Consider the following 25,446-nt stretch of genomic DNA (forward strand, 5'->3'; position numbering starts at 1 on the left):
TTGCTATAAATATATATTGCTCTTAAATAAGAAAGGATTATTTTAAGCCAAAATGACAAAGGCGAGGGCTTTGCCAGGAGGAAACACGTGTGGCGCTGGCCCTGGAGCCCAGGGATGGGGAGCACTGGGCACCCACCTGATCGAACTTCTTCTGCTTCTTCTCCAAGTTGGAGACGATCTGGCGCTGGTGGTCCAGGTCCACCAGCAGGTCATCGAGCTCCTGCTGCAGGCGGTTCTTGGTCTTCTCCAGCTTATCGTAGGCCAGGGCCTTCTCCTCCAGGCGCTGGCTCAGTGCTTCCACGTCTTTAAGGAGCTTCTTCTTGGCTTCTTCCAAACTTTCAATTGTCCCCAGGTCATCATCTACTTTCTTCTTGGTATCTGTCAACTGAAGGAAAAAAGATCACTATTAAAGAACTCAACTGGTTTCACACTTGAGAAATAAAGATAAAACTTCTTTTCCATATTTTGTCAGAAGAAATAATATAAAGCAATACTATGTGTTTCTGAGCAAATGAATCTTAGACCATAAATTTCTTTGCTAATCATCTATAAATGGATGACTGGATTGGAATTTACATAGTTGACACAGTCCGAGGGTCTTTACCTTGCTTCCAGCAAGACCCAATTAACTGTCCCAAATGGAGCTGAAACCACCCAGCAGGGCAGGGACGTCAGCTGCTAAACACACACGCTGAGGCCACAGCGCCTCGAGTGGATGCACACACCTGGGCCTGCAGGGCCAGCACCTGCTTTTCCAGGTTCTTCCTGGCCTCTTCCTCCTCCTCCTGCTGTTCCTGGAGGCTGTTCTTCTCCTCCTCCAGCTGCCGGATCCGACTGCTCAGGTTCAGTTTTTGGCGTGTCTCTTCCTGAAGAAGCTCCTGTTTATTTTTATAAACAGTCAGTACTAGATTATGGTAATCACCCAAACCACAATGCCTCTGTTAAAAAAAACAGAGTCTCAGTGTGTGAGAAATACCCAGTGATATTAACAAACAAGTGATTTTAAAACACACCTGATCATTTAACAAGTGCCCTTAATACAATATTGCTTTAAAGTTGTTCACGAGGGAATTCCCTGGCGGTCCAGTGGTTAGGACTCTGCGCTTTCACTGCCGAGGGCACGGGTTCAATCCCTGGTCGGGGAACCAAGATTCCCGTAAGCCGTGCAGTGTAGCCAAAAAACCAAAAACAACCTTGTTCACAAGCAATGGCAGCGTCACGCCCCCAGGGTCCCAGGCCAGGGACCTGCGAGCTTCCCTTTCCCACATCTTTTATCACTCCTGGAATCCTTTCCTGTTTCTCTCAGGTCAGCGTTAATGAACAAAAGCCATGAGAAAATGTTTAAAATGGCCAGCAGTGCACGAATGTGTAACAGGACCGCCGCCTGGTGAACCGCACCCCAGGCAGTGCCCGGCCAGACAGCAAGAGCCGCCTCCCAGGCACCCACATGCCTGCCAGTCACAGGAACCACAGGCTCTAGATATGAACTCAAAGGTGAGTTCCTGAGCATCAGGGCTGGTTTTGGTGCAAGATGGTTGAAAATAAACGTAGAGCAGAATGGCTTCCCTGGTGGCGCAGTGGTTAAGAATCTGCCTGCCCATGCAGGGGACACGGGTTCGTTCGAGCCCTGGTCCGGGAAGATCCCACATGCAGCGGAGCAACAAAGCCCGTGCGCCACAACTACTGAGCCTGCACTCTAGAGCCTGCAAGCCACAACTACTGAGCCTGTGCTCTAGAGCCCGGGAGATAACTACTGAGGCCCGTGCGCCTAGAGCCCGTGCTCCGCAACAAGGGAAGCCACCGCAATGAGAAGCCCGCGCACCGCAACGAAGAGAAGCAAGCCCCCGCTCACCGCAACTAGAGAAAGCCCGCATGCAGCAACGAGGACCCAACTCGGCCAAAAATAAATAAACAAAATAAATAAATTTATATAAAGAAAAAAAATAGTAGAGCAGAAAATCAGAAAGAGGTGATAAGAGGGCAGTTCTGGGAATAGCATGTTTCACCAACTTACAGATCACAGAAACAGCAGAGTTACCATTAACACTCCACCCCCGGGGGAATACCTGTGTGTCCTGGAGTTGAGACTCAAGACCAGCTGCGTCCTTGGCAAACTTAATACCCTTTTTCTCTGCTTCTTCTAGAAGAGTTGAGACATTATCCAATTCATTCTGCAAGGAGGAGTGAAAGGTTATGACTCACTTCAGCAGTAGGCAGAGGGAAAAGAGTGGTGGTTCTGGACCCTAAATGCACACAAAGCGAGCATATCACGGGGAGGAGGGGTCAGTCTCAGCTAAGGAGGGCTCACCACCGAGAGTCTCCCGCCCCCGTGAGCCGGCCCTGAGCCAGCCACCGCAGACAGCCTCCACCTACCGCCCGGACAGGGAGGCTTAGGACGGCAGAGCCCACACGTGGAGGGCGTTCTCCTAACTGGCTTGCTATCTTGTTTTTCAGCGTCAAGAGACAAAACTTATACCAAATCCTCTGAACGAATGGCTGCTGTCCTATGTGAGGAGGCTCAAGGTCAGCAGGTGTTTTATTTTAGCCCTTTTCCACACGAAGATGCACTATCCATGTGCTGTGGGGAGGTGGGTAGGGAGCGCAAGTACAATTCATTTTCTTAGAGAACTTGAAAACTTTATCACACAGATTCAAAGAAGTTTAAATTCGAAGAGTCACAGCCCACCCTTCTTTTTAAGCTGAAAGAAAATCTGGCATGATATATTTATCATGAATATGTAGCTATTTCTTATGGTCAGATTTTATGAATAATGTGGTAAAAACATTTTTTTCTTTTTCGTGTTTAATTAACGATAGCTCTAAAATACCTCCCCCCCCAGAAACCCCCATGGCGTAAGACCGTCTGTGTTTTTTTGTGGGGACAGTGGGTGGTAGACAAAAGGGACAGGAGTCGCCCTTCGTTCTAGTCTGTCCTCTAGTCACGTGAGCAAAGGGAAGGCACACGGAGGACATTTCTACACTTGAAACTCAAGCTGATGACGTTTGTCCTTCCTCATGTTAGCCCTTCAGAGATCCCCCCACTCCATCAGTCTCGGCAGCAGTGGGGCGGGGAGGGCTGTGGACTGAGCAGAGCCCAGAGGCAGGCGAGCTTCTCACGTCCTCATCCACCAGACTCACCCGGGGGGCGCTGTGAGCTTCAAGTGGGAGAACAACACAAGGAGCCTTATGTGGACCTGGGGCAGCCCGGGCGCCCCCCATGTCAAGCCCCTCCCCTCCCCACCCCGCCAGACGCTGGGGGCGACGTCCAGGAAAGGCTTTCCAGGCCTACCTGTAACTTATTCGCTTTCTCGGCCAGTTCCACCCTGAGTCTGTCTCCTTCCGAGACCTTGGCGTGGAGCTCCTGGACCTGGGCGTCCAGCTTCTTCCTCTTGTGCTCAGACTCGGCCTTGACCTGCTGCAGCACCTTCACCTCGCACGCCAGCTCCTTGTTGTCTGTCTCCAGGCCCTGCTTGTTCTTCTCCAGATTTGCCTTGAACTAGGAGAGAGAAGGGGAGAACCGTCCACTAGCAGTTTTACAACAGAGGACGCAAAGGGCGCGGCTTTGGTGTCCGGAGAACCGTGCCGACACGGGGGGAGGCTGCAGTCGACACCTGCTGTTCTCGGAGTGTGAAGACTTCTGTGGGTGGAGCACCCCGGTACACACCGCTCAGGGCAGCAGATACAGTGTGGGGGGCGCTGGCAGCAGTGCGGGGAGCCAGCACGTGAGAGGTGGAGGCGGGAACGATGAAGCAAGGGCAACGACGTGTGCGGTGCCTGAGACAGACTGGAGGCGGGAGGGGCGGGGGGCGGGAGCGGCAGGGCACCGGGAACACCTGGGGGGCCTGGCGGCTTCCGGGCAGCAGGTGAGCGAGACCAGGACTTCCAGCTGCTGAAGCCCTAGAGCTCAGTCATCAGGAGAAAGAGGGCTATCAGCGAGAAGAATATGCGATTTGAAAATAAAATCAAGGGCGCCTGGCTCTCCCAGGCCAGCACTGTGCTCTCAGCAAGCGGCCGCTGCGGGGGAATCTGGCCCCCGGCACTGCCCACCGACGCGCCCCTACCCTCTTCGCCTGCTCCAGCTGCTCCGAAAGCTCCTCCAGGGCGGTCGCGTGTCTCTGCCTCATGTCCTGGATCTGAGCCTCGTGGTTCTTCGTTTCCTCCTCAAGAGCCTTCTTCAGCTCTGCCACTTCTTGTTCACGTTTGGTACTAGAGAAACATAATTTGAGAGGAAGAAGCTCAGAATTAGTTGAATGACTAAATTAAATGCACATTTTTAAAGTTCTGCTTTTGTTTGAAACATGACATGGATTCCAGGAGGCTGGCGTGTCTGTTACTATGGCAGCGGGAAACCTTCCAGAACCAGCATGACCCCCATTCCACATGCGACTTACAGTCGAGACGTGGTGTAACGTCCCTAAGGGTCTTCGGATGTTCGGGGCAGCCTGGGTGTATCACAGGCCAGGCACTGCTTAACACAAGATGCCAAAACGCCTGCCACGGCACCAGCAGGCGTTTCAATAAAACCGGAAGAGGGTAAATCCCCAAAAGGGCTGGTAAAGGCTCATCAGGCAGGACACTGCACCCCGACAAAAGTGGGCCTGAGCACCACCTTTAATTTAAGCACACAGCTTAGTACTGAAACCAGTTAAGGTAAATACCACCCCTGCTGAGAGCTGCCGTAACACCGAGAGCTTACAGAGCAGTCACTTTCCAATCTCCTGAAGCACAGCTCTGGCAAACTTGCTCTAAAACCCGTAGCCAGTTAGAACAGTGACATATGTGCCGATTGCTGTGTGGGCGCACTTTCCTCTCTTTACAAGGAAGCGAAATCTAGGGGCTGCGACCAGCTGCAGCAAAGAGAAAAGGCACCCAGATGGCTGCTAGCTGCGTGTTGGCAGGTCACCAAAGGGAGCCACCAGAGTCGCGGTGGTGCAGCTTGGCTCGGCCACACGTTCACTGGAGGTGAAAGGCGTGCGGGGGTCTGGCCTTGTCCTCTGCAAGCTTCCGTGCAGAGGAAGGGATGGATGCTGGAGGTGGAGGAGGGGCACGAGCATCCAAGCATCAGCCCAACAAGACAGACTCCATCGAGGTTACTTCAGTTCACCCCCCATCTACCAGACGGCAACACCATTTCCCCTGACACATTGGAACTGCAGGCCATCCGACCCCTTCACCAGAAGCAGGGAGTGCTGTGTTGGAGCACATCCACGGTTTTAACAAATACGCACATACTGGACTTCCCTGGCGGTCCACTGGTTAAGACTCCGTGCTTCCAATGCAAGGAGGGTGGGTCTGATCCCTGGTTGGGGAACTAAGATCCTGAAAGCCATGCAGCGTGGCAAAAAAAAAAAAAAAAAAGCGTGTATCATTGGTACTTGTTTGTTTTTTTAAACAGGAGTTGAAGGGAAGAAGTGAGCAGAACCTTTTTTTCTATCCTGGTTGAAAGCCCAGCTGAGAAAGGCTATTTCAACCAAGTCTAATCATTAGACTGTGGGTTCCAACCCACAGTTTCGTGGTTTCCAGATATTTAAAAAGCAGGTATTTTAAAGACAAGGCCAGGACTTAAAACTGCTAAAAGCAGAGCTGCTCTGTGGAGGCGGGTAGGAGCCTCTAGCCCCACCGGCTCAGGTGGCTCTGCGGGGACACACCCTCCCGTTGCTGTGAGGCCCTGCGTGTTCGCGGACAAAGTCCCTGGCACGTTGTCAGGCTCACCTCCTCCGCTTCTTCAGCACTGAGCACTCCGGACACCCACCGTCTGACCTCAGCCTGACGGCTTGGCACGGCTTCTGTCCAGGCCCAGCACCTGACGGGCACACGCCCCTACCCAGCTGCCTCTGTAAATGACCCCTACTGCCCTCGCCTTACTGCAGGCTTTCCCGTAGCCCCCTTCTCGGGGGCAGGCTCCCCCTCCCACCACTCACAGCCTGGGACAGGTGGCAGGGGTGTGGGGGTGTGTGCGTGTGCAAGCATGTGCACAGCCAGGTCTACCCGCCAAGGCAGCCTGGGGATTCCTGGGCTGGCCTCACGTGCCCGGCAGCTTGGGTCTTGAGGAGGAAGGAGCCGGTCAGGAGGAGGCCAGCAAGGGCCTCAGGCAGCCCACCTGCTCACCGCTAGTTGCGCGCGCTCTCCCGGGACTTCCCGTGAGTCGTGGCTGGCTGCGCTCGTCACTTTCCTCTTGCCTACGCTCGGCGGCTGGCCCATCTGTTACGTGGGTACCTGCGCTCACCTGTCCTTTTGTCTTTGTGGACACAGGCCTCCTTCTCGTCTGTTTCCTCACCACTGTTCATCAGACCAATTGCTGCAGCCAGCAGATGCCCAAACACCCCCATCTCCTCCTGTTTCTGTGTCTGTCCCCTCTATAGCCCTCTGGTCCCTGTGCCCCCCTTACTTGGTTCAGGTGTAACTCTCCCTCCAGCCCCGTGTGCGTACCTGGGGCTTTTCTGATCACACCTCCCTCTGCGCACCTGGCTGTGGTGCATCCACCCACCCTGTGCTTTCTACCTACAGGCGGGTTGGTTTCTAACCACCGAGATTTTGTCACTGTTCCACGTGCCACTGTTTCCAGGAGGGAGAGAGGATGCTCGAAGTGGCAGCAGACAGGAAAGCAGCCCACTCCCCGAGGACGAGCAGCCCTGCCCTGCGCCCGCTCACCGCAGTTCCTGCTGAGCTGCCGTGGTGTCCAGCGTGTCCTCAAGCTCTGTCTTCAGAGCTTCCAGCTCCTCACTCAAGTCCCTCTTCTGCTTTTCCGCCTTGTTCCGCGAAGCCTTCTCGGATTCAAAGTCTTCCTGCAGCTCAGCAAGCTGGGCTTGCAGCTCTCGCACGACTTTAAGCGCGTTGTTCTTGTGCAGCGTCTCGTCGTCACCCCTGCGGAGACACCCGGGCACGGGAAGCGCTCAGAGCTGGCGCCCGGGGACTCTTCCCACAAGGAGACCCTGAGACACCACCCCCAGCCCACGGCCCACGGCTTGGAGGCCCAGAGCTGGTATCAGGACGGAGTCTGGGTCCTGTCCAAAGGGCTAATAAAGTTCTCCGTGAAAAGGTAGGACCATCTCACTTTAATGATTATAATATTTAAAAATTCCCTCTCAAGCAAATGTTCTTCTAGTTAAAACACTGCTCAAGGTAGCGGTCTTGTCCGTCAGAGTGGTTCCAGCCCACAGCGAATCTGCAAATTCAGAGAAGTTCTTGGAACAAAGTGGAAGCAGACCCGCCACCTTCACACCCTCCACCCTACGCTTCCTCTACCCTCTGGTGCATCTTTCTGCTCACGTGTGGTTTAATGTGGGTGGATGTTCTGACCGGGGATGGGTGGGAAGTTTGCGGTGAAGGAGGGGAAGCTGACACATGGGAGCAGGTGGAGAATTTTAGTTCTGGGTCCCAGCCCTCACCTCTGTAAGTGGCCGAAGAAAGACTAACAGTGACAGAGGCAGAGAAGAATTTCTGTTATAAGATTTTCTTGATTGTAATAAATTATAAATTAAACTGAGTCCTATGACCATGTAGCCAAATAGTTATTCTTTATAAAGAAATGAAATATTAGTATAAATGTATTTACTATATATGACTTGCATTCTGTAACTGAATGGTTTAGGACTGAATAGCAAATCATGCTAGAAGAGGGGGGAATATTTCTGAAAAGTGATTTCCTCTAAACTTCTAAATCATATTGAAATTAATCTGTAACGTACAGAAACCAGAGCATTTGATATGGTTAAAACTTGGTTCAGGTGTGAATTTCCAAGGATTTCATGATATGACTCGTGATTTTTAAGTGTAAATACCAAGAAGGATTGATGAGATTTTCTGGCTGCCCCGACACACACGCTCCCAGATCTCCCAGGCCCGTGTCACACCCAATGACGAGGAAGCCATAAGTTGGTGTCCCGGGGTCTCTCTGTCGGGACCCCCTGCAGCCGCATGCCTAGCGCAGACCTGGCCAGGGCGCCCTGCAGCTCCTCCTCCTTCTTGGCCACCTGGATCTTGAGCTCGTCAATCTGCGCCTGGAGCTCGGCGATCTGGTCCTGCAGGTCCGTGGTCTCGCCGTCCAGTTTCCTTTTGGCCTTTTCCAGTTCCTGGCGGGTCTTCTCCTCCTTCTTTAAGCGCTCTTTAGGGCAAGAAACAAGAAGCCCTTCAACACACTGAATGTCACTCCATATGGACAAACTCAAAATGTAAACTGATTAAAGTTGAAAATTAGCCATTGTATCTAAAGCACGTCACTGCCTTAATATCATCCTGCCAACCGCTCCATCACCTGAAACCCCTTAAGATCAAACCGAAGGCGAGATATATTAGCAGGAGGGTGGAATTTTCAGGAAGAAACTGGGAGGATTCCAAGGATGTCCTTCCATAGGGAGCGGGCCCCCACTCTCAGAGCCTAAGTGCCCTGGACCCCGTGCTGTGCCCAGGATCGCAGAGGGCTTGGCAGAGGCCGGGTGGCATGTGACTCCTGTCCCCCCGCTCCCCTTTCACCGGGAATCCCTGGTTTGAACCCAGACTGCAGTTCCTGAGCCCTGAGGGCAAGAGGGCAGAGTGTGGGCATCTCTCCCGCCTGCCCTCTGAATCCTGCAGTGATTCCTTAATTAGGGCCGGGGATGCCTCTCTTCACACACTGTCCTCACCCGCCCATCAGTCAGGTGAGAGAAGGACAGGCCTACCTACCCTTCCCAGAAGAATCGCCTACAGGTAGCAATGGTTTATGGAAAGAATTTCAGGCTGACAACAAAATCCTAAATATTGTTTTAGAAACCACTCATTTTCTCCCCGTTATAAACGACCACGCCACAGCAGGGTGTTAAGAGGCACGTTCTTCCTCCTCTGTCGATGCCAGTCTCCAGCTGCGGGTCAAAGGGAAGGTTTTCTGGGCTCTTTCCAACTTCTACCCTCTTTTCTTATTTCTTTTGCAGAAGGTAGTGATCCATTTTGCAAAAATCCTAGCATTTGCTGACATGACTTGGGCCATCAGAGTGAGACACTGCTACCGTGCAGAGTCTCCTGTTCCTGCCAGGTTTTGTGTCAGCAGCTGTCCCTTTGTGAAGGGAAACCTAGGCCCTCGATGCAGCATTTAGATTAAACACATACAAATTTAACGGCCCATACAGCTGAAACTTAATTTAGGTCCCAACTGTGTCCACCAAAGGGCAATCTATTTTACTACAGGACCTAACTTTAAAAAGTAAAAGTTTAAAGATAATTTAGTGCCGTTTGATGGCACTAAATACTTGGTGACTAGGCAAATGACAACACCATATAAGAGGGCTATTTTAATAGTTGAACCCAAACTGATGAGCGATCCCCATGTACATTTTCTGTTACAGCATGTTCTGATTTAAGTAAAATCTAAAGGCTCACATGTCCTAGCCCCAAATTTCTCTAACCTCCAACACTCACCTTCTAAATCTGAGATCATCACTTCTTGCTTATTCCTGATCTTGGCCAGGTTTTTTGCCTTTTCTTCCTCTTCAGCCAGCTGAGAGGAACACTCAGCAATGCGATCTTCCATGAGTTTCTTTTCCTGAATAGGAAAAACGGCTTCAGAAAAGGCATTCAAAATGACAACTGGGTTTGGTTATTACTTAGAAAACAAGTAACGTTGGCACTGTCTCCCCCAGCAGACCGTATATTCCAAAAAAGCAGGAAAGGGAGGCTCATGACCTTCCAGAGCTTCGCCCGCCCACCTGGCCTGCAGTCCCGCAGCCGGTGCTGAATGTATTACCGCCCAGGTGGGAACAAGTCGTTGGTGAGTGTCCAAAGGGCACAAAATGTGCACGTTCAGTCATCTCAGGGATTAAAAGGATGTTTGGTGGATTAAAACAATTAAATAGTTTCTGTCTTTAGAAATCTATACCGACTATAAATCTGTAGAGACTTAGAGAGAAAACTGAATAAATGAACTTGAAATCTTGAGAATTTCCTGTTTGAAGCCACTTTCAGTGAGAGCATTGACACAAGTATTTTCCATATTCTAAAAGCAGCTCTTGGACTCCCGTGGTGGCACAGTGGTTAAGAATCTGCCTGCCAATGCAGGGCACATGGGTTCAAGCCCCGGTCCGGGAGGATCCCACATGCCTCAGAGCAACTAAGGCCATGCACCACAACTACTGAGCCTGTGCTCTAGAGCCCGCGAGCCACAACTACTGAGCCCACGTGCCGCAACTACTGAAGCCCGTGCGCCTAGAGCCCGTGCTCCGCAACAAGGGAAGCCACCGCAATGAGTAGCCCACGCACCGCAACGAAGAGTAGCCCCCGCTCGCCACAACTAGAGAAAGCCCGTGCGCAGCAACGAAGACCCAACACAGCCAAAAATAAATAAAATAAATTTATTAAAAAAATAAAAATAAAATCAGCTCTTAAATAGAAATAGTCTCTTACTTTGATAAATTTGGAATTTTGGTCCTCGAGAAGCAGAATCTCCTCTTCCATCTTCTTGATCTTGGCCTCTGCCGTCACCTTCTCCAGCTGCAGTTTCTGGCGAGCCCCCTCCTCCTCGTCCAGCTGCTCCTCCAGGTCCTTGGGGAGAAGTACATGCGGTCAGTCTCCACACTTTCTCTACGAGATTCTACACATGCTAACAAGCAAGGTCAAAATGAAAGGCCAGTGTTTGATTGTCAAAATGGCAGGGTTATTTTAAAAAATATAAAATGTGATTATGTGAAACAGACACTTGTGTCCACTATAGGTTAACTACAAAGTGGGTCAGTCCTTCTAGAAGCCAACATGGGAAAATGCAGCAGCTTTGAAAAAGAGCATTTCTTTTAAACCAGCAATTTCAGGAAAAGGCACAGATGTAATTTATATTTAAAAGACCTGTAGCAAAGTGTTATTTATCATACTGAGGAACTATGAACATACTTCAAAAAAGTCTTGGTGATTAAAAGTGGGTGTATTTTTAAAATGGGATAACGTGTAGTTATTAAAATCCGTACTTTAGAAGAGTAGTAACACAGGGAAATTGAATAATATAGTCCAACTACATCAAACACATACTTCATTCATTCTACTATGTATGTTTAGCCAAAAGAGAAGACAACTCAGAAACAACCATGGAAATAGTACAGGTCGGTGAGAATGGGCTGTCTCAGGTCAGGCGTGCCGTGCCGTTCACAACATGAGCGCATCACCAAACTGGGTGGGATTCCAGAGTTTACACATGGTTTTCCCATAACACGCTTCTCTTTATTTCATACCCTACATTATTGTAGCTAATAAACATGCATTACAGAACAGAGTTGTACATACAAATCAATATATGGCCAGTTTAAGAAACTTTCAAGGGACTTCCCTGATGGCGCAGTGGTTAAGAATCCGCCTGCCAATGCAGGGGACATGGGTTCAAGCCCTGGTCTAGGAAGATCCCATGTGCCGCGGAGCAACCAAGCCCGTGCGCCACAACTACTGAGCCTGCGAGCCTAGAGCCCGTGCTCCGCAACAAGAGAAGCCACCGCAATGAGAAGCCCGCGCACCACAACGAAGAGTAGCCCCCGCTCGCCGCAACTAGAGAAACCCGTGCACAGCAACAAAGGCCCAACACAGCCAAAAATAAAGAAATAAATAAATTTATTAAAAATAATAATAATAATAAATAAAAGCTCATAAACACAGAGGTTAAAAAAAAACTTTCAAGGGTAACTTTGGCTAAATAATTTATCATGGTTGATTCTGTAATGAAACCTCTGCACAAGATTAACTTTTTTTGTGAAAAACTTCAAACACACATATAAGTACAGAGTAGCATGGTGATCCTGACACAAATGCATCAGCCCAAGCTTAACAAGCATCAGCTCATGGTCAGTGGTCACTTCTAAACCCCCAGCTTCTCCCTCCTCCACTGCATTATTTTGAAGCAAATCCCAGACATCATATTTCACCTGTAAACCTTCAGGCTCTATCTCTAAAACATGAAGACCATTTAAAAATACACTTGTTTGAACTGGAATCCAAATAAGGTTCACACGTTGTGATTGACTGATAAGACCCTTAAGACTGCTTTAATCTCTAGGTTCCCTTAAATTTCTTTCTCCTCCCTTTTTCTCACCATTTATTTGTTTAAAAAAAACCCCAAAAAACCCCACAGGTCATTTGTCGTACAGTTTCCCAGAGTCTGGATCTTGTCCACTGCATCCCTGCACTGCACACTCCTAAGGTGACAAAAGCAGTGAACAGAACAGTGGGTCCAGTGTAATTCAATTAATAAATGAATCCACATATATCTGTTCAGAAATATATGCAAAAAAATAATAGGGATTAATGGGATGATGGGTGGGAGGAGACTTCTAAGTGCTATTTTGTATTCTCTGGGTATTCTACAATATAGTGTTATAATCAGGAAATTAATATTGAAAACAAAGCAAAAACCAAAAACAGGTCTAGTAGTTTTTGGTTGAAAAGGAGACAGATCAGAAATCCCTGAAAGCCTCACATGCCGGGGGGTGGGGGGGAGAAAAAAAAAAGGACAAGAGACCAACAAGGTTGGGTTTTCCCAAGAGCCATGCAGTTAATGTAGAATCTCAGATATTCCATAAGAGGGGGAAAATATTTAATAATAACATTACCATAAATATAATGTGTTTGAATTTACAATGGAGACATTAAGATAACAGTGCAAAAACCCAGTGAAAGAGTCTAGAGTAAAGGTTATGAAGATGAAAAGTATTGAAAAACAAAACAAGCAAAAAACAACAAAAAAACCCTTGTTCTTACAAGGAAATGCTTGTTTTCTAAAGAGAGTAATGCAAGCATTTCATGTGAAGTTGTTAAACGTGGAGCATAAAACAGTAGGCTGGGGAGACTGGAGATGGCTTTGGGTGTCCTTACCCTGTGTGAGTAAAATATTATCACTGAGATGAGCACATGCTCTGAAACAAAGAGAAAATCAAAATGGAAAAAGAATTTGAAAAAGGATACATGTATATGTATAAATGAATTACTTTGCTGTACACCTGGAACGATCACAACATTGTTAATCAGCTATATTCCAGTATAAAATAAAAAGTTAAAAAAAAAAGAGAAAATCAAAACCGTTGATAATACCACCAAAACTCACTACTATTGGTGACTATTATTCTAGATCTTCTGTATGTTCCCTTATAAAAATCATACATAGTTTGTAAGTTATATACTTTTAGTTAGAGCTTATTGTGTATACTCTTTTGCAACTCTTTACTAATGTATAATAAATACCCATAAAAATAAACATCTTTTAAATTTATAACTGTATATTATTACCGTAGTTTAAGAATCCCCTATTGTTAGATAATTAGTAGGCTTCCACTGATTTATGCTTAAAGTCCTAGAACTAGAATTGCTGGATTAATGTGTACTTTTTACAGCTTTTGTGATATTTTGCCAACCTATTATGGGATACTGGAAAGCTGTTAGTGCTGAAGAATGGAGAGGGCCTGGACAATTTATTGTATGGGGTATTTGCTAAGGAATAATATGATATCTTTTGCGGTTTTGAGAAATGTCTGAAATGTCTGTGCTTTGCAAAGATAAGCTAAGTGGTGGGGATAAAATTAAGGGAGAGGTCTGGAAGAAAGAAAGTTTGGTACTGGACCCATGAAGCAGTGGTGGCAGATACAGACACCCTGACACTCAAGGCCATACTGGAGAGGTTGGGGAAGGATTCAAGGAGAACGTGTCTCAGGGCACAGGCACAATCACTGCTGTCTGGATCACTCATCTGGGTATTCAATCACAGAGAGAACTGTGCTTCATGTGAGGACAGCTGGATCTCAATAAGAAAGTAGCTACTAGCAGGAAGGGCTAAGTGTTTTATTCTGATTCCTGGCCACCTCCTGCGTCAGTGCTGAGCATTTATTATGAACCCCACTACCTCGTAGGTGTCTCTCTAATGAATAGAGTGAGCAGTGGAATTATTAATGATAACACAACGAACAAACTCCGTCCCCACAGACCCTGGGATGCTTCTACTCTGAATCACTTTGCATCCTCTAAGATGCCACATCAGAACATGAAAAAGATTCCTGTTCAAAATAACAAATCTACGTTTGAAGGAATCTATTACATGTGTGCTTCAAATGATCTTTTAAAGGGGTGGGCGGGGGGAGAGAAATGACTTGTGCTCCTTCTGCTCTTCAATGGACACAAGAATCCAAACCCATAGCATCTATTCACTCAACAGATCCATTTGGAAAACCCAAACTATAATCCTAAATGACACTTATCACAGATACCTGAATATGTGCTTGCATTTTCTTCTTTTCATTTTGGAGGATTTGGTTTCTTTCTTCTTCTTCTTCAACCCTAGACTCCAAGTCATGGAGAATCTCTTCTAATTCCTGCTTTTTAGCAGCCAGTCTTGCCCTCATCTCTTCTGCTTCAGCAAAGAGCTCAGTCTCTGCTTGTAGCTGCTCTGCCAGGATATTCTTCTCTTCTAGCAGCTGCAATCACAATAAAGCGTCCGGTGCTATGACTGGCCGGTTATGTACAAGAGACAGTCACTGGGACTCCAGTGGTCAGTGCAGGTCACCCAAGAAACCCGGAGTTAAAAATATATAACATCACTCGCAAAACTTTCAAATATATCTTCGGCTCTAGCAAAATAAGCTGGGTGAAAACTTGAGACAACAGAAACAACGAAAAATGTTATCCTGAATAATATATATTAAATTCATGCTATTTTAAAGAATTTCCTTTCTTACTATTAAGGTAATTCACAAAGGGACCAAAGAATAGGAGGGGAAATATTATGCAAATGCTGTGAAGTTCATGGTGACTGAAGCCGTCTGGCATCAAATGATATTCTGGCCACTACTGTTAAAACTTTTTGGCCCTGAACACATCAGCCCTATCAATGTCAACTACAAACATTTCCTGAGCCTCTGCTTTGTCTATGAAGCATAGCTTCCTGAGAACAGGATGTGGATTCAAGACCACTGTGGCTGGAGAACAGGCAGGGGGGTGCCTTGTACTGTCTCACCCTTTTACTTTTTTCTAGGTCCATCGTGAGCAGTCACAGGAAGGTGCTAATACCAGGAGGAGTCTCACTGGTGTTCAACGCACACCTGATAGCAAACGTGATCATCTGGGTGTCCAAAGGGTGACAAACGCAAAAATGCAAGAGGTCAAGCTGATTTCAGTTTATATATACCCCAATGCTTGGCCTAATACATCTGCTACCTCTATGCTCAAACGTCTATGCTTTGGAAAGGAGTGAAAAATACACACAAAATAAGATGCTGTTTATTTGGAATTCACTGGGCGGGTCCCTGTCGGCGGGATCGTGCGTCGTCTTTCAGGGCTGAGCGGGAACTGGTGAGCTGTACCTGTTGGTGCTTCCTCTCCATCTCCTCCAGCTCCCCTTCCACCTTTGTCTGCTTCTCTTTCACCTTCAGCAGCTCTTCGTCTTTGGCCTGGAGCTCCTCCTCTTGGCGAGTGACTTGTAGGAGCGGCTTCACCTACATTCACGACATTGAACACTGACTGTCGCACCCTGCACCTCCCTGCCCCTGGGCTTCTCTTGGTCCCGTGCGCGCCGTCCCGGGGGGAGCCGGGCGCCCACCTTGGTGAAGACGCGCCACCACTGCCAGTGCCGCAGCTTCAGGTACGCGGCGCAGTTGCGCTGCAGCACCTTCAGGGCGCTCAGCTGCTGCTGCTTCTTGGCGAAGGCCCTGAAGAGAAGAGGAGGGAAGACTAGTTAAAGAAAACGGTGGTTTTGTTTTGCTTGTAAACAACAAACATTTATTTCTCACAGTTCTGGAGGCTGGGAAGTCCAGGATCGTGGCCCCGGCAGATTCCGTGTCTGCCGAGGACCCACTTCCTCACTGACAGCTTCTTCTTGCTGTCGCCTCACATGGGGGAAGGGCAAGGAAGCTCTGTGGGGTCTCGCTCATGAGGACACTAGTCCCATTCGCGAGGGCTCCACCTTCATGCACGAATCACCCCAAAGGCCCCACCTCCAAACACCATCCCACTGGGGATTAGATTCTGGCACAGGAGTCTGGGGGACACATTCAGTCTACGGCAAGTAAGAGAGAACTGGCTTTGACAGCTGCTGTCCTAGGAGGCTTCCTAGAGGTGAATGTTCTCTGTGGGCTGGGCTTCGGATCGGGGACATGACCACGTCCCCGCCGGATGGCGGGCCTGCTCCGCCGACCTCAACTCTTGTCACGGGACCTGGCACTTTGTTCACAGACGCTGCCGGAAACGGCCCCTACCACCTACCCCCAGACACACACGTGTGCGTGCGCACGCAGGTGTGAACAAGGCCCTGCTCTCCCCTTCCCTTTGCTGTGCTCTTCATCGATCCTCTATTAGATACTCTTTTCTTTCTGGATCTGTCACAGGAGAGACATCCCTCTTTCTTTCTAAGGTACTCTTTCTCCTCCTTCCCTCCTGCACTGGACCTGCAGATCATCATGCTGACACCCTCATTTACAGATGGGCTCAGAGAAGCCCTCCCCGAGGACCCACGCTGAAGCAGGACCCCTTTATTGTCTGTCTTGGCCCCGTGTTTGTGTCCTTATTTAGAACGTGTATCTGCTTACCTGGCTCTCGGTCCCACAGGACAGGGACCTCAAGTCTCATGCGCTCTTGTATTTCTAGCACAAAACACATGCTTATTAGCACAAGCACACACTCTAAGCATTTAATACATGATTTCCCACTTACTTTCTGGCTAAGTAACCTCTGCAAACAGCCTGAAAGAAGATAATGATATCGGTAATTTTTAAATCTCTTTCTTCCTCTAAGTGTGCCAAAACTCCAGCTCTGAAAAATATCTTGCTCTGTCCAATCCTGTACAAGTTTGGGTCCAATTCTAAAGCCCGGATCTGAGAGAGAAAGAGTCTGTTTGTTATTTTTGCTACAGGAAAGATTGTGTCAACAGCCCACGAACCAGAAAAATCCAGAAGAGCTTACCATGCGCTCACAAGCCTGTTTGCCATCCATAAAGCCCTTAGGAATAGCATTTGGAGTTAGGATCTCATATCTGTAAGAAAAGCAGCCAAAAAGCCTTTTGTAAAAATCTGTGGAAATGTTTACCTACTAACTATGAGTTTTGCTTTCTCTAAGAGGCAAGAATATAATGGGCAACAGTCATGTCAAATTAAAGAAATGACCAGCTGATAATCTGAGGTTTTCTGCAGATCTAGTTTCTATTTCTTAAAAGCAGCAGCAAAATGAAAATGCAGTCAATTCTCCCAAGTCAGAGACCATGTTTAAGAAGTGGTGGTGGAGAGGAATCAAAAGCATGGTGATTTTAGAAACTTTTTGTTTTTTATTTCCCACAAACTGTCCACAACCCTAAGATGCAAGGAGAATCTGGCTCTTTGCGTGTTGAGTCACCGTCAACTTGTAGGCATTTATTAGATAACAGAAAAGGCTGTAAGAGCAATGCTTGGAGGCCACTGTTTAGAACAGGAGGAAGGGGACTTCCCTGGTGGCGCAGTGGTTGAGAATCCGCCTGCCAATGCAGGGAACACGGGCTCGAGCCCTGGTCCGGGAAGATCCCACATGCTGCAGAGCAACTAAGGCCATGAGCCACAACTACTGAGCCTGTGCGCCTAGAGCCTGTGCTCTGCAACAAGAGAAGCCACCGGGATGAGAAGCCCACGCACCGCAACAAAGAGTAGCCCCCACTCACTGCAACTAGAGAAAGCCTGTGCACAGCAGTGAAGACCCAACACAGCCAAAAATAAATAAATTAAAATAAATAAATTAAAAAAAAAAAAAAAAAAAGAACGGGAAGAAGTCTCAGGGTGACTCAAAACAGCGCAGAGCTGGGTGCACATATGTTCACCGACCTGCACACTTGAGGTCTGTGCATTTATACTATATGTGGGTTATACCCCAAGAAAATAAATTTTAGCACAAAGACAGTGGCTGTATTAAAAGATGAATCCTGGCTACTTCGACCAACTTTGTATTTTGGATGCCAGTTATGTTCCATTTTCTCCTATCAAATAAAAAGGGAAAATCTACCAGCTTGTTTATCATATAGTGGGGCCATAATAAGGGTTTCCCTGAAAACCTGTAGGGATTGGAACAGTTTTTCAACTGGATTCCCTCTGGGAGAAAGGGCTACTCTTCGACCGGCAACACTGTTTATTTTATGGAAAAACAAATGCTTCACATTTGGAAACTTGATTTCCAGGAGCAAAGAGGAAAAAGGCAAACTAGACTAACTGTTAAAGAAAATTACATAATACACTTTTAAAAAAACTGTTGCCCATCATGTTTTCATCCATTTCTATTACACACTGATCTTCTCCCTCTTGTTTTTTTCCTAATTCTTTTCTAATTTCTTGTATTTCCAACCCTACTTTAGTAAAAGGATTGTAAGAACACACACACGGGCACACACAGTGGGAAAAATATATACATACACACATACGCAGATATATTCATTTAAAAAACATGGAAAGAAATGTCCCAAAGTGCTTTTAGGAGTCACACCTGAATAATTTTTATTTACTTTTAACGTATTTAAAATTTTTCCTAAAAGGAACATAACGTTATTCCTATATTTGAAAAAATCAGTTTAAAAAAGAGTTATGTTTAAATCCCAGGTAGAACTGCCTGAATGAGTGAACTGTAAGTTCTCAGCTCTCTGTTTCCTCACAGCTGCCTCAGGGCCTCAAGGACAGGCAGTGGCCTTTGCTGCGCCCAGAGAAGTTATGAGCACCCTGCCTCTTTGTAAAGCAGGCACTCGATAAAGGTAATAATGATGACCGCCCTCCTAGATGAAAAGAGAACGGAAACCCTCCAGGGAACAAGGAAAAGTCTTTTCGCATCATCTCACTGTTTGATTCATATTCAGATAAGCTTTGATACACACAGAGCCCAGGTAAAGGTGAGCAATACCTCTGTCTGAATTCCTGGAAAACAATCCGGTTGGGGAATCCCTGGCGACAGATTCTGATCCCTTCCAGGACACCATTGCAGCGAAGCTGATCCAGCACTAGGTGCGGGTCCAGTTTTCCAGCCTAATCAAGCAGATGACAGTTTTAGAGCTTCATCTTTGTGACTGGACCTCGATCAGTCTTCAACACCCGCATCCGTTTTTGCTAAGCACGTACCCGCTTCTCGTGATTTGGAATGATGCAGCGCACAAAGTTAGGGTTGGTGTTGCGGAGCGTCGCCATCAGCTTGGTGAGAGATTCTTTGTAGAGCTGCCCGACTGTACGGAACATGCCCTTCTTGGTTTTATAGGCCGAGCCAAAAGCTGTCTCCGTCATCCCCGTGACTTGATCCAGACCCACGATCCGGTCCACTGGTGGAAATAAAAAAGACAAGGGAAAATAAACCAACTCTAACTGTTTAGCTGGGAAAGAAAAGACAGAGTGAGAGTGCGGCAGCACAAGCTTTGTGGGACAAATGATAAGAGGTGCCATAGAGGTAAGGCAGTCAGCATATTTAGACACTGCACAAGCCGTGGAACTACAAGCCACACACTTCGAGGGCAGGATACTGTAGTGCTTTGACAACTTCGTACCACATGCCAGCAGGTGCCTTCCGCTGCGCTAGTTTCAGGAACTCACTGCCTGATAACATTTGCCTGTTACATATACAGTTGTTTGGTAACTGAAAGATTATTGGCTGGCATTGATACACAAGCCGACACTGTGACAAGTCTCAAAATAGGAAATGGCTTCTGAAAATGTATATTAAGATATACATTTATACAAAGCAAATCCACTTCGTGAATATGCTCAGCAAATGGGGACCAGAGTCATCTCTTATGGGTCATTAGATTTCCAAAGAGAAAGGCCAACAAATGCAGGAAGATTAGATCACATCAGCTCAGGTTTTTAGGAAGGAGTAAACTTCAACTCTCTCCTCAAAGCATGGATGACACTCGTGAAAGGGCAAGAAGACTCCAGCGGAAGGAGTCTTCTGAAAAGTAATCAGTGCCCGAGCTGAGTTCAACGATGGTTAAACCTCTCGGACGCTACACTCTTATTAAAGCAGCTGACAGTTTCCACTGTCCACACACCTGACGCTTCCAGTGATGGGATCACACGCAGAAGCCCGGCAAGCGCACCAGCCGCCAGCCGAACATTCGGTGCCTAATATGCTCTCATTAAAAAAAATCTGGTGAATGAATGAAACACACAACTGAAATATTTTTTTTAAAAACCAAAATATCAATTGAACTACCCCATCAACGCTCTCTTCAACCCCAGCGGTCCCCTCCGTTTCTTCCGTTTGCGCCCCAGGGCAGAAAGCACGTGGGGACCTGGCACCACGTGAAGTGCGCTCTCAGCAAGACCTCGGTCTTGATTCCAGTCCTTGCTTTCCAGTGAGGTTTTTATGGAAGGGGCAACCGTGGCCCAGGAGGTAAGGGAACTGTCCAAGTCATGCAGGCCTTCCGTGGAAAAGCTGCGAGAAGGGTGGACGACGCCTGCACACTACCTACACTTTCTCCTCAGTGAAGCCGCCAGACTTGAGGGTTTAAGTCAAAGCTAGTCCTGCTTGTGCCCCTTGGAGACCACCACTCTCTCCTGTGCCTTCGGCCCGTCTCTCCTCACCAGGCCTGCCCCTGCATGCGCCACGACAATGAACTGCCGTCAGCCCGCCCGCTTCTGTCTCCTCAGAGCCGGGCCTCTTTCTAGGTGGTTCCCACACTTGCCATTCCTCATCCTTCCCGCCAGTTTCTCACTGTGCAGCCCACTGGCTTCCAGGCCACCCTCCCCCCACACCCCATTCCACTCAGGCCATGACAGGCCCGGGCCTTATTTAACTTGACCCTGGTCCATTTACCTGTCCACCATCACAGCAGCATTCTAGAAGCTCTCCACGCCTGGCTTCCCTTGTGGACTATGAACCCCGCCTTCTCCTGGCTCTCGACCCACCTCTCTAACTACCGCACTCTCCTTGATGACTTCTCTTTTGCGTTTTCTGTACATCACGACGCTCACTAAGGGCCCAAACTCAGCTCACCTAAAATCCTTTCTAGAATAAGACAGGACACAAGTGCGGGCAGACAGCACTTGACCAGAATTCTGCCTTCCTCAAGCCCCAGTCTCATCCTGGGCGATCACATTATACCTGACCTCCCAGCACCAGTCACTAAACACCTATATTCCCCTGTCCACCCAGAAGTCACAAAGCTGCCTCTGCCTTCCACAAAGTGCCTCTCACGTCTGCTTTTCTCAGTATCACCCCCCTCTAACCTAGTGCAATGTCTGGCATATAACATGCTTGATACATGTATGTTAGCAAATAAATGAGTAAACATTAAATGCTTTCACAATTACAAACAGTGAGAAATGCACTGAAAGAAAAGAACAGGATTCTATGAGAAGGATGGGCGGTTAGAGACCTCTCTGGAGAAATTACGTTTAATGCCGTAAGGGTAAGGATGAGCCAGTGGAGAGATCACTGCAGGCAGTGGCAACAGCAGGCGTGAAGGACCAGAGGCAGGAAGAAGTGCAAGAAGCTGGTGCCACTGGGGCAAGGAGGTGAGGACACGCACGCAGTAGAGAATGGACTGGGGGAGGGGTCAGGGAGCAAGACGTGACCCATGTTGTAGTCCAGGCTCTGAGAGAGACGATGGTAGGCTGAACTTGTAAGATCACAGAGGAGATGGTGGAGAAGGAAGATTCCAGATGTGTTTTGCTGGCAGGACTGCCTTGCTCTTAGGATGAACTTGGCGTGGAGAATAAAGCAGAGGGCGAAGGCGAGAACTCCTGGGATTTGGGCAGGCAAGTGGCTGGTGGCACCACTGGGAAGATGGGGAGAGAAGGGGGTTCTGTGGGTAGAAAGATGGATCCAAACTCTATTTAAGTTTGGGGCGCCCGTGAGACACTGAGGCGGAGATGTCAAGTGGACAGCGGACAGTCTGCTGGTAAGAAGAGATCTGAAGGAGAAAAGGTAGATTTGGGAGTTGCTGACTTGCAGCTAGGATTTAAAGTTACGGGACTGGATGAGCCCCCTAAAGGGCGAATGACCAGAGATGGGGGCGTGGGGCAGGCCCCAAGGAGCTGGGGCAGGCGGAGGAGTTGGATAAGGAGGACGAGAAGGGGCTGGAAGTAGGGGGGCCCAAGGTCAATGTCCTAAACTGAAGCACATTCTCCCCGTCCCTCCTCCTGTATATCTAGTGCAGACGTGGCCACGGGTTACTCAAGCCAGAAACCGCCAGAAACCGGGAGTCAGCCTCCAGGCCCCTCCCACATCCAGCTGCTGATTTACCGGAACCAGTCAGGACAAGCTTCCGGAGTCTTCAGCCCATCCCTCCTCTCCACTGCCCTGGTCTGTGCTACAGCGCCCCACCGGGTTCCTTCCTCCAGCCTCACTCTCCCATTTCACCCTCCACCCCTGCAGCCACAATGTGCTTTCCAGTTACACCTTTGTCACGATTAACAGCTGTGTCTAAAACTAAGCAAGTTCCTTGCTCCTAGACTTAAAATCCTTCTATTTCTCCTACAGCTTGTAGGAAACAGTCCAAATAACAACCCAGCAGCAGAGCACAGAGATGAAGAACTCTACCCAGAGAGTCAGAGACACCTGCCACCTACAAGGTGCGTGAACTTCGGTCTAGTTACCCATCTTCTCCCAGCCTCAGTTTGTTCCTCTGTGAAATGGAGCCAAGGTGACCTACCTTACAGAACCGAGGTGCCTAGAAAGCATGAAGTGCTCGGCGAAGGGACCTCCTGTCACCGTCCCTAGACACCAACTCTACAAACCAGCTGCATTTTCTCAAGGACACAAAGCTCTCAAGTCTCCATCCTTTTCTCTCTGCCAGGAACCCCGCCTCCTAGCGAACTCATAATGGCTTTAGAATCTCCATCCCTTTCCCTACCACCTCTTCCTGTCCACCTGCCTCCGGGCTAAACAGGCCACTCCCTCCTCAAAGCTTCAAATCACATACGTCAGACCCTGGAATGACACTTCCACTCTGTTCCCTGTATATTCCTGCTGGACTAAGCTTCGGGGGACGTCTCTCTCCAGCATCCAACACACACGGGGTCCTGAGAGCAGATCCCTGGTGTCCCTGGACCCCCCCGATCACCAGCTCAAATGGCTTCTTCTGCCTTCCCCACGTCCTGATGTTGGCCTGAGCATGGTCCCTGGCACAGTAATTTTTTTTTTTTTAAACAAATATCCACTGAATGAACACGAAATTACCCACAAGAACAAGTCACACCCATAACAAAAGAGAAGGAGCACCACGCTGACTGCGGGGACTTAGCCGCACCGGTCTGCAGCTCTTTCCCTGAAGGGGCAGCTCCTCTTCCACAGGGCAGGATGGCAGGGACCCGCGACGCAGCCCCGGGCCAGGACCACTTGTTTTGTTGTTTTTTTAAGTAATAAACAAAAAATATAATCATAATGAGCCTGATTTTCAAATTTAACTTTAATAAGGGTAATCCAAAGCTAAATATTCTTAAAAAATTAATGCTTCAAACTTTGTTTTTTTTTCTTCTTCTTTTTTTAATTCAAAAACTTAAACTCAGGGTTAGTTTCTACCAATGAGTAAAATTATTGGGTAAAAGGGACACTTTGGGAACTTCATTAAACGATTTGGGCCACACTAATCATATACGATTTCACTCAAAAATCAAGACCTAGAAAAATCTCTGTTTTAAAAGAATATTTTCTTGTTGAAAACTGTTCTGGCAGGAACCAGACAAAGGTGTAAAATGCAGACAAGATTCTAGCAGCCCCCTGAAATGAGCAGCACTGCCTCTTCTAAGACTTAATATCACTGCTAAAACCTCCAAGTGTCTACTGCCCAGGGTTTCAAGGTAAAAGAATGGCTTTGTTTATCCTCCTCCTCCATCCAGGAGAGGCTGGTTAGGCTGCTGGTGGGCACTGCAATTCATTACTTGGTTGCCCCGTGGCCTGAAAAGAGTTCCAAGTATTTTATATTAACAACTTATTAATCAATAAACCCTACGCGGAAAGTCAGAAATGAGATGAGCCCCACAGACCTGCGATCTCTAAGGGCATGTTCAGAGTTTAAGAGGGAAAAAAAAAAAAAAGCAACTGTAATCCTCTATCTCATAAAACTGCCATCAACAGTTTTACGTAAGGAATGGTATCGTCTACAGCCGGAACGCTTAACTGGCCCTTCTTCTAGCGGACAGTCTCAGGAGACAAGAGGAATACATGAGATTTTTGTGTTCTTTAAATCTGTGCATGGGCCAAAATACTAGTGCTATTATTTCATTTTAAGTATTTAAGCCAGTTCTTCAGAAACTCTCTCTAGATAATAGAACTGGAAACCAAAAGGGGGGGGGGAGAAAACTGACTTAATGTTAACTTTAATACCCAGACACAACGATTTAGGAACTACATCACACACTCCTATCCTAGAGAAGCCTCTAGTCCCCAGCACTGTGCCAGGCACATGGTGGACTCAGTGCTCATTTACATAGACTAAGCCTGTTCTACTCTTAAGGTACACTAAAATGTTACTAACAGTTGAAAATGATTCCGAAACAAATATTTAACTGCTATGAATTCCCAGAAACAATCTTAACATCGAATAGTCTATCTCCAGGGTACGGCTATTACACAGTAATAACAAATTTACAGTGGTTACATAACTGGGTTGTAGAACCAATCTGCTAAATGTTCTAGAGTGTTTGGGAAGTTTCAGAAAACTTCCAGGAAGTTCAGCAGTTGACGGCGAGCGTGTGATTCAGGAAGAGAGCAATCTGCCCTTCCCCAAGCGCCAGCATTAAGGTGACCTGAAATTTGTCTCCCTTACCCACCCTCCCCATCTGTACTTTCTGCCCCTGCAGAAGCCAAAGTCTGGGCACACAGGGAGCCCCACACCTCCCGCCAGCGCCTCCAGCACGGCTACTCCTGCTTTCTCCCACTGGCAGGTCCCATGAATATGATTCATGCCCACCCCGGGCAGCACAGCATGACTGCCTGTCAGCGGGGCCTCGGGGCACCGTGAAGAAAAGAGGACCTGTGTGAGACAATGGCCAAGGAAATAAGCATTTACTGATTTTCTCTGTTTTTTATAATTAGAATAGCAGCAGCAACGAGGGTCAACAGCAATTACGGCAGCTGCAGAGGCAGCCACGGCAAGTGCAAGGCCAGGCAGGCAGCGTGTACTCAGGCGCTTCCTGGGCCGGGTCAGCCTCTCGCTGCCTCGTCTGATACTCGCGGTAACCCTGAGAACTAAGTGTCACTGTCCCCACTGGACCTCGGGAACTGGAGGTGCTGTCCTCAGAAGCTGCTTCTCCTCGAGCTCCCAACTCTGGTTAGAACTCAAGATAAAAAAATAGGAAAGAGTAGAATATGCAACGACGTATAAAACCTTCATCCACTGAACACGAAGATGATGAAACTGCGTACAGAAACCCGATCAGACCTAAACCAGAGAGTCTAAAAGGCACTAAAAATAGGGGTTAGGACCACTGGATATAATCTACATGGAGATCCAATGATGACCGTTTTTATCAGTCGTGCTACTGGATACTAACGACTCACTGAAGGAAAAAAAAAGACTGGTTCAAAGTCTTC

The 25,446-nt window shown here is 47.9% G+C and overlaps 1 protein-coding gene across 5 annotated transcripts in view; it reads right to left on the reverse strand.

Annotated features, from left to right (window-relative positions):
- The window catches only part of MYH10 (myosin heavy chain 10), a 139,658-nt gene that overhangs the window by 15,151 nt on the left and 99,061 nt on the right, over nt 1-25,446 (reverse strand). For all 5 annotated transcript variants that reach the window (XM_081219265.1, XM_081219261.1, XM_081219264.1 and 2 more), the window contains exons 16-31: nt 19,041-19,234; nt 18,826-18,947; nt 16,882-16,951; nt 16,633-16,793; nt 15,524-15,632; nt 15,288-15,419; nt 14,196-14,402; nt 10,372-10,509; nt 9,391-9,514; nt 7,933-8,104; nt 6,652-6,864; nt 4,062-4,206; nt 3,290-3,496; nt 2,067-2,171; nt 726-878; nt 137-385 (exon numbers count right to left, since the gene is read on the reverse strand). In XM_081219265.1, coding sequence (XP_081075391.1) covers nt 137-385; nt 726-878; nt 2,067-2,171; nt 3,290-3,496; nt 4,062-4,206; nt 6,652-6,864; nt 7,933-8,104; nt 9,391-9,514; nt 10,372-10,509; nt 14,196-14,402; nt 15,288-15,419; nt 15,524-15,632; nt 16,633-16,793; nt 16,882-16,951; nt 18,826-18,947; nt 19,041-19,234 — 2,501 coding nt within the window. The remainder of the gene's footprint in view (nt 1-136; nt 386-725; nt 879-2,066; nt 2,172-3,289; nt 3,497-4,061; nt 4,207-6,651; nt 6,865-7,932; nt 8,105-9,390; nt 9,515-10,371; nt 10,510-14,195; nt 14,403-15,287; nt 15,420-15,523; nt 15,633-16,632; nt 16,794-16,881; nt 16,952-18,825; nt 18,948-19,040; nt 19,235-25,446) is intronic.

The sequence above is a fragment of the Mesoplodon bidens genome, assembly GCF_964165515.1.
Source record: "Mesoplodon bidens genome assembly, chromosome: 19".
NCBI lineage: Eukaryota > Metazoa > Chordata > Mammalia > Artiodactyla > Ziphiidae > Mesoplodon > Mesoplodon bidens.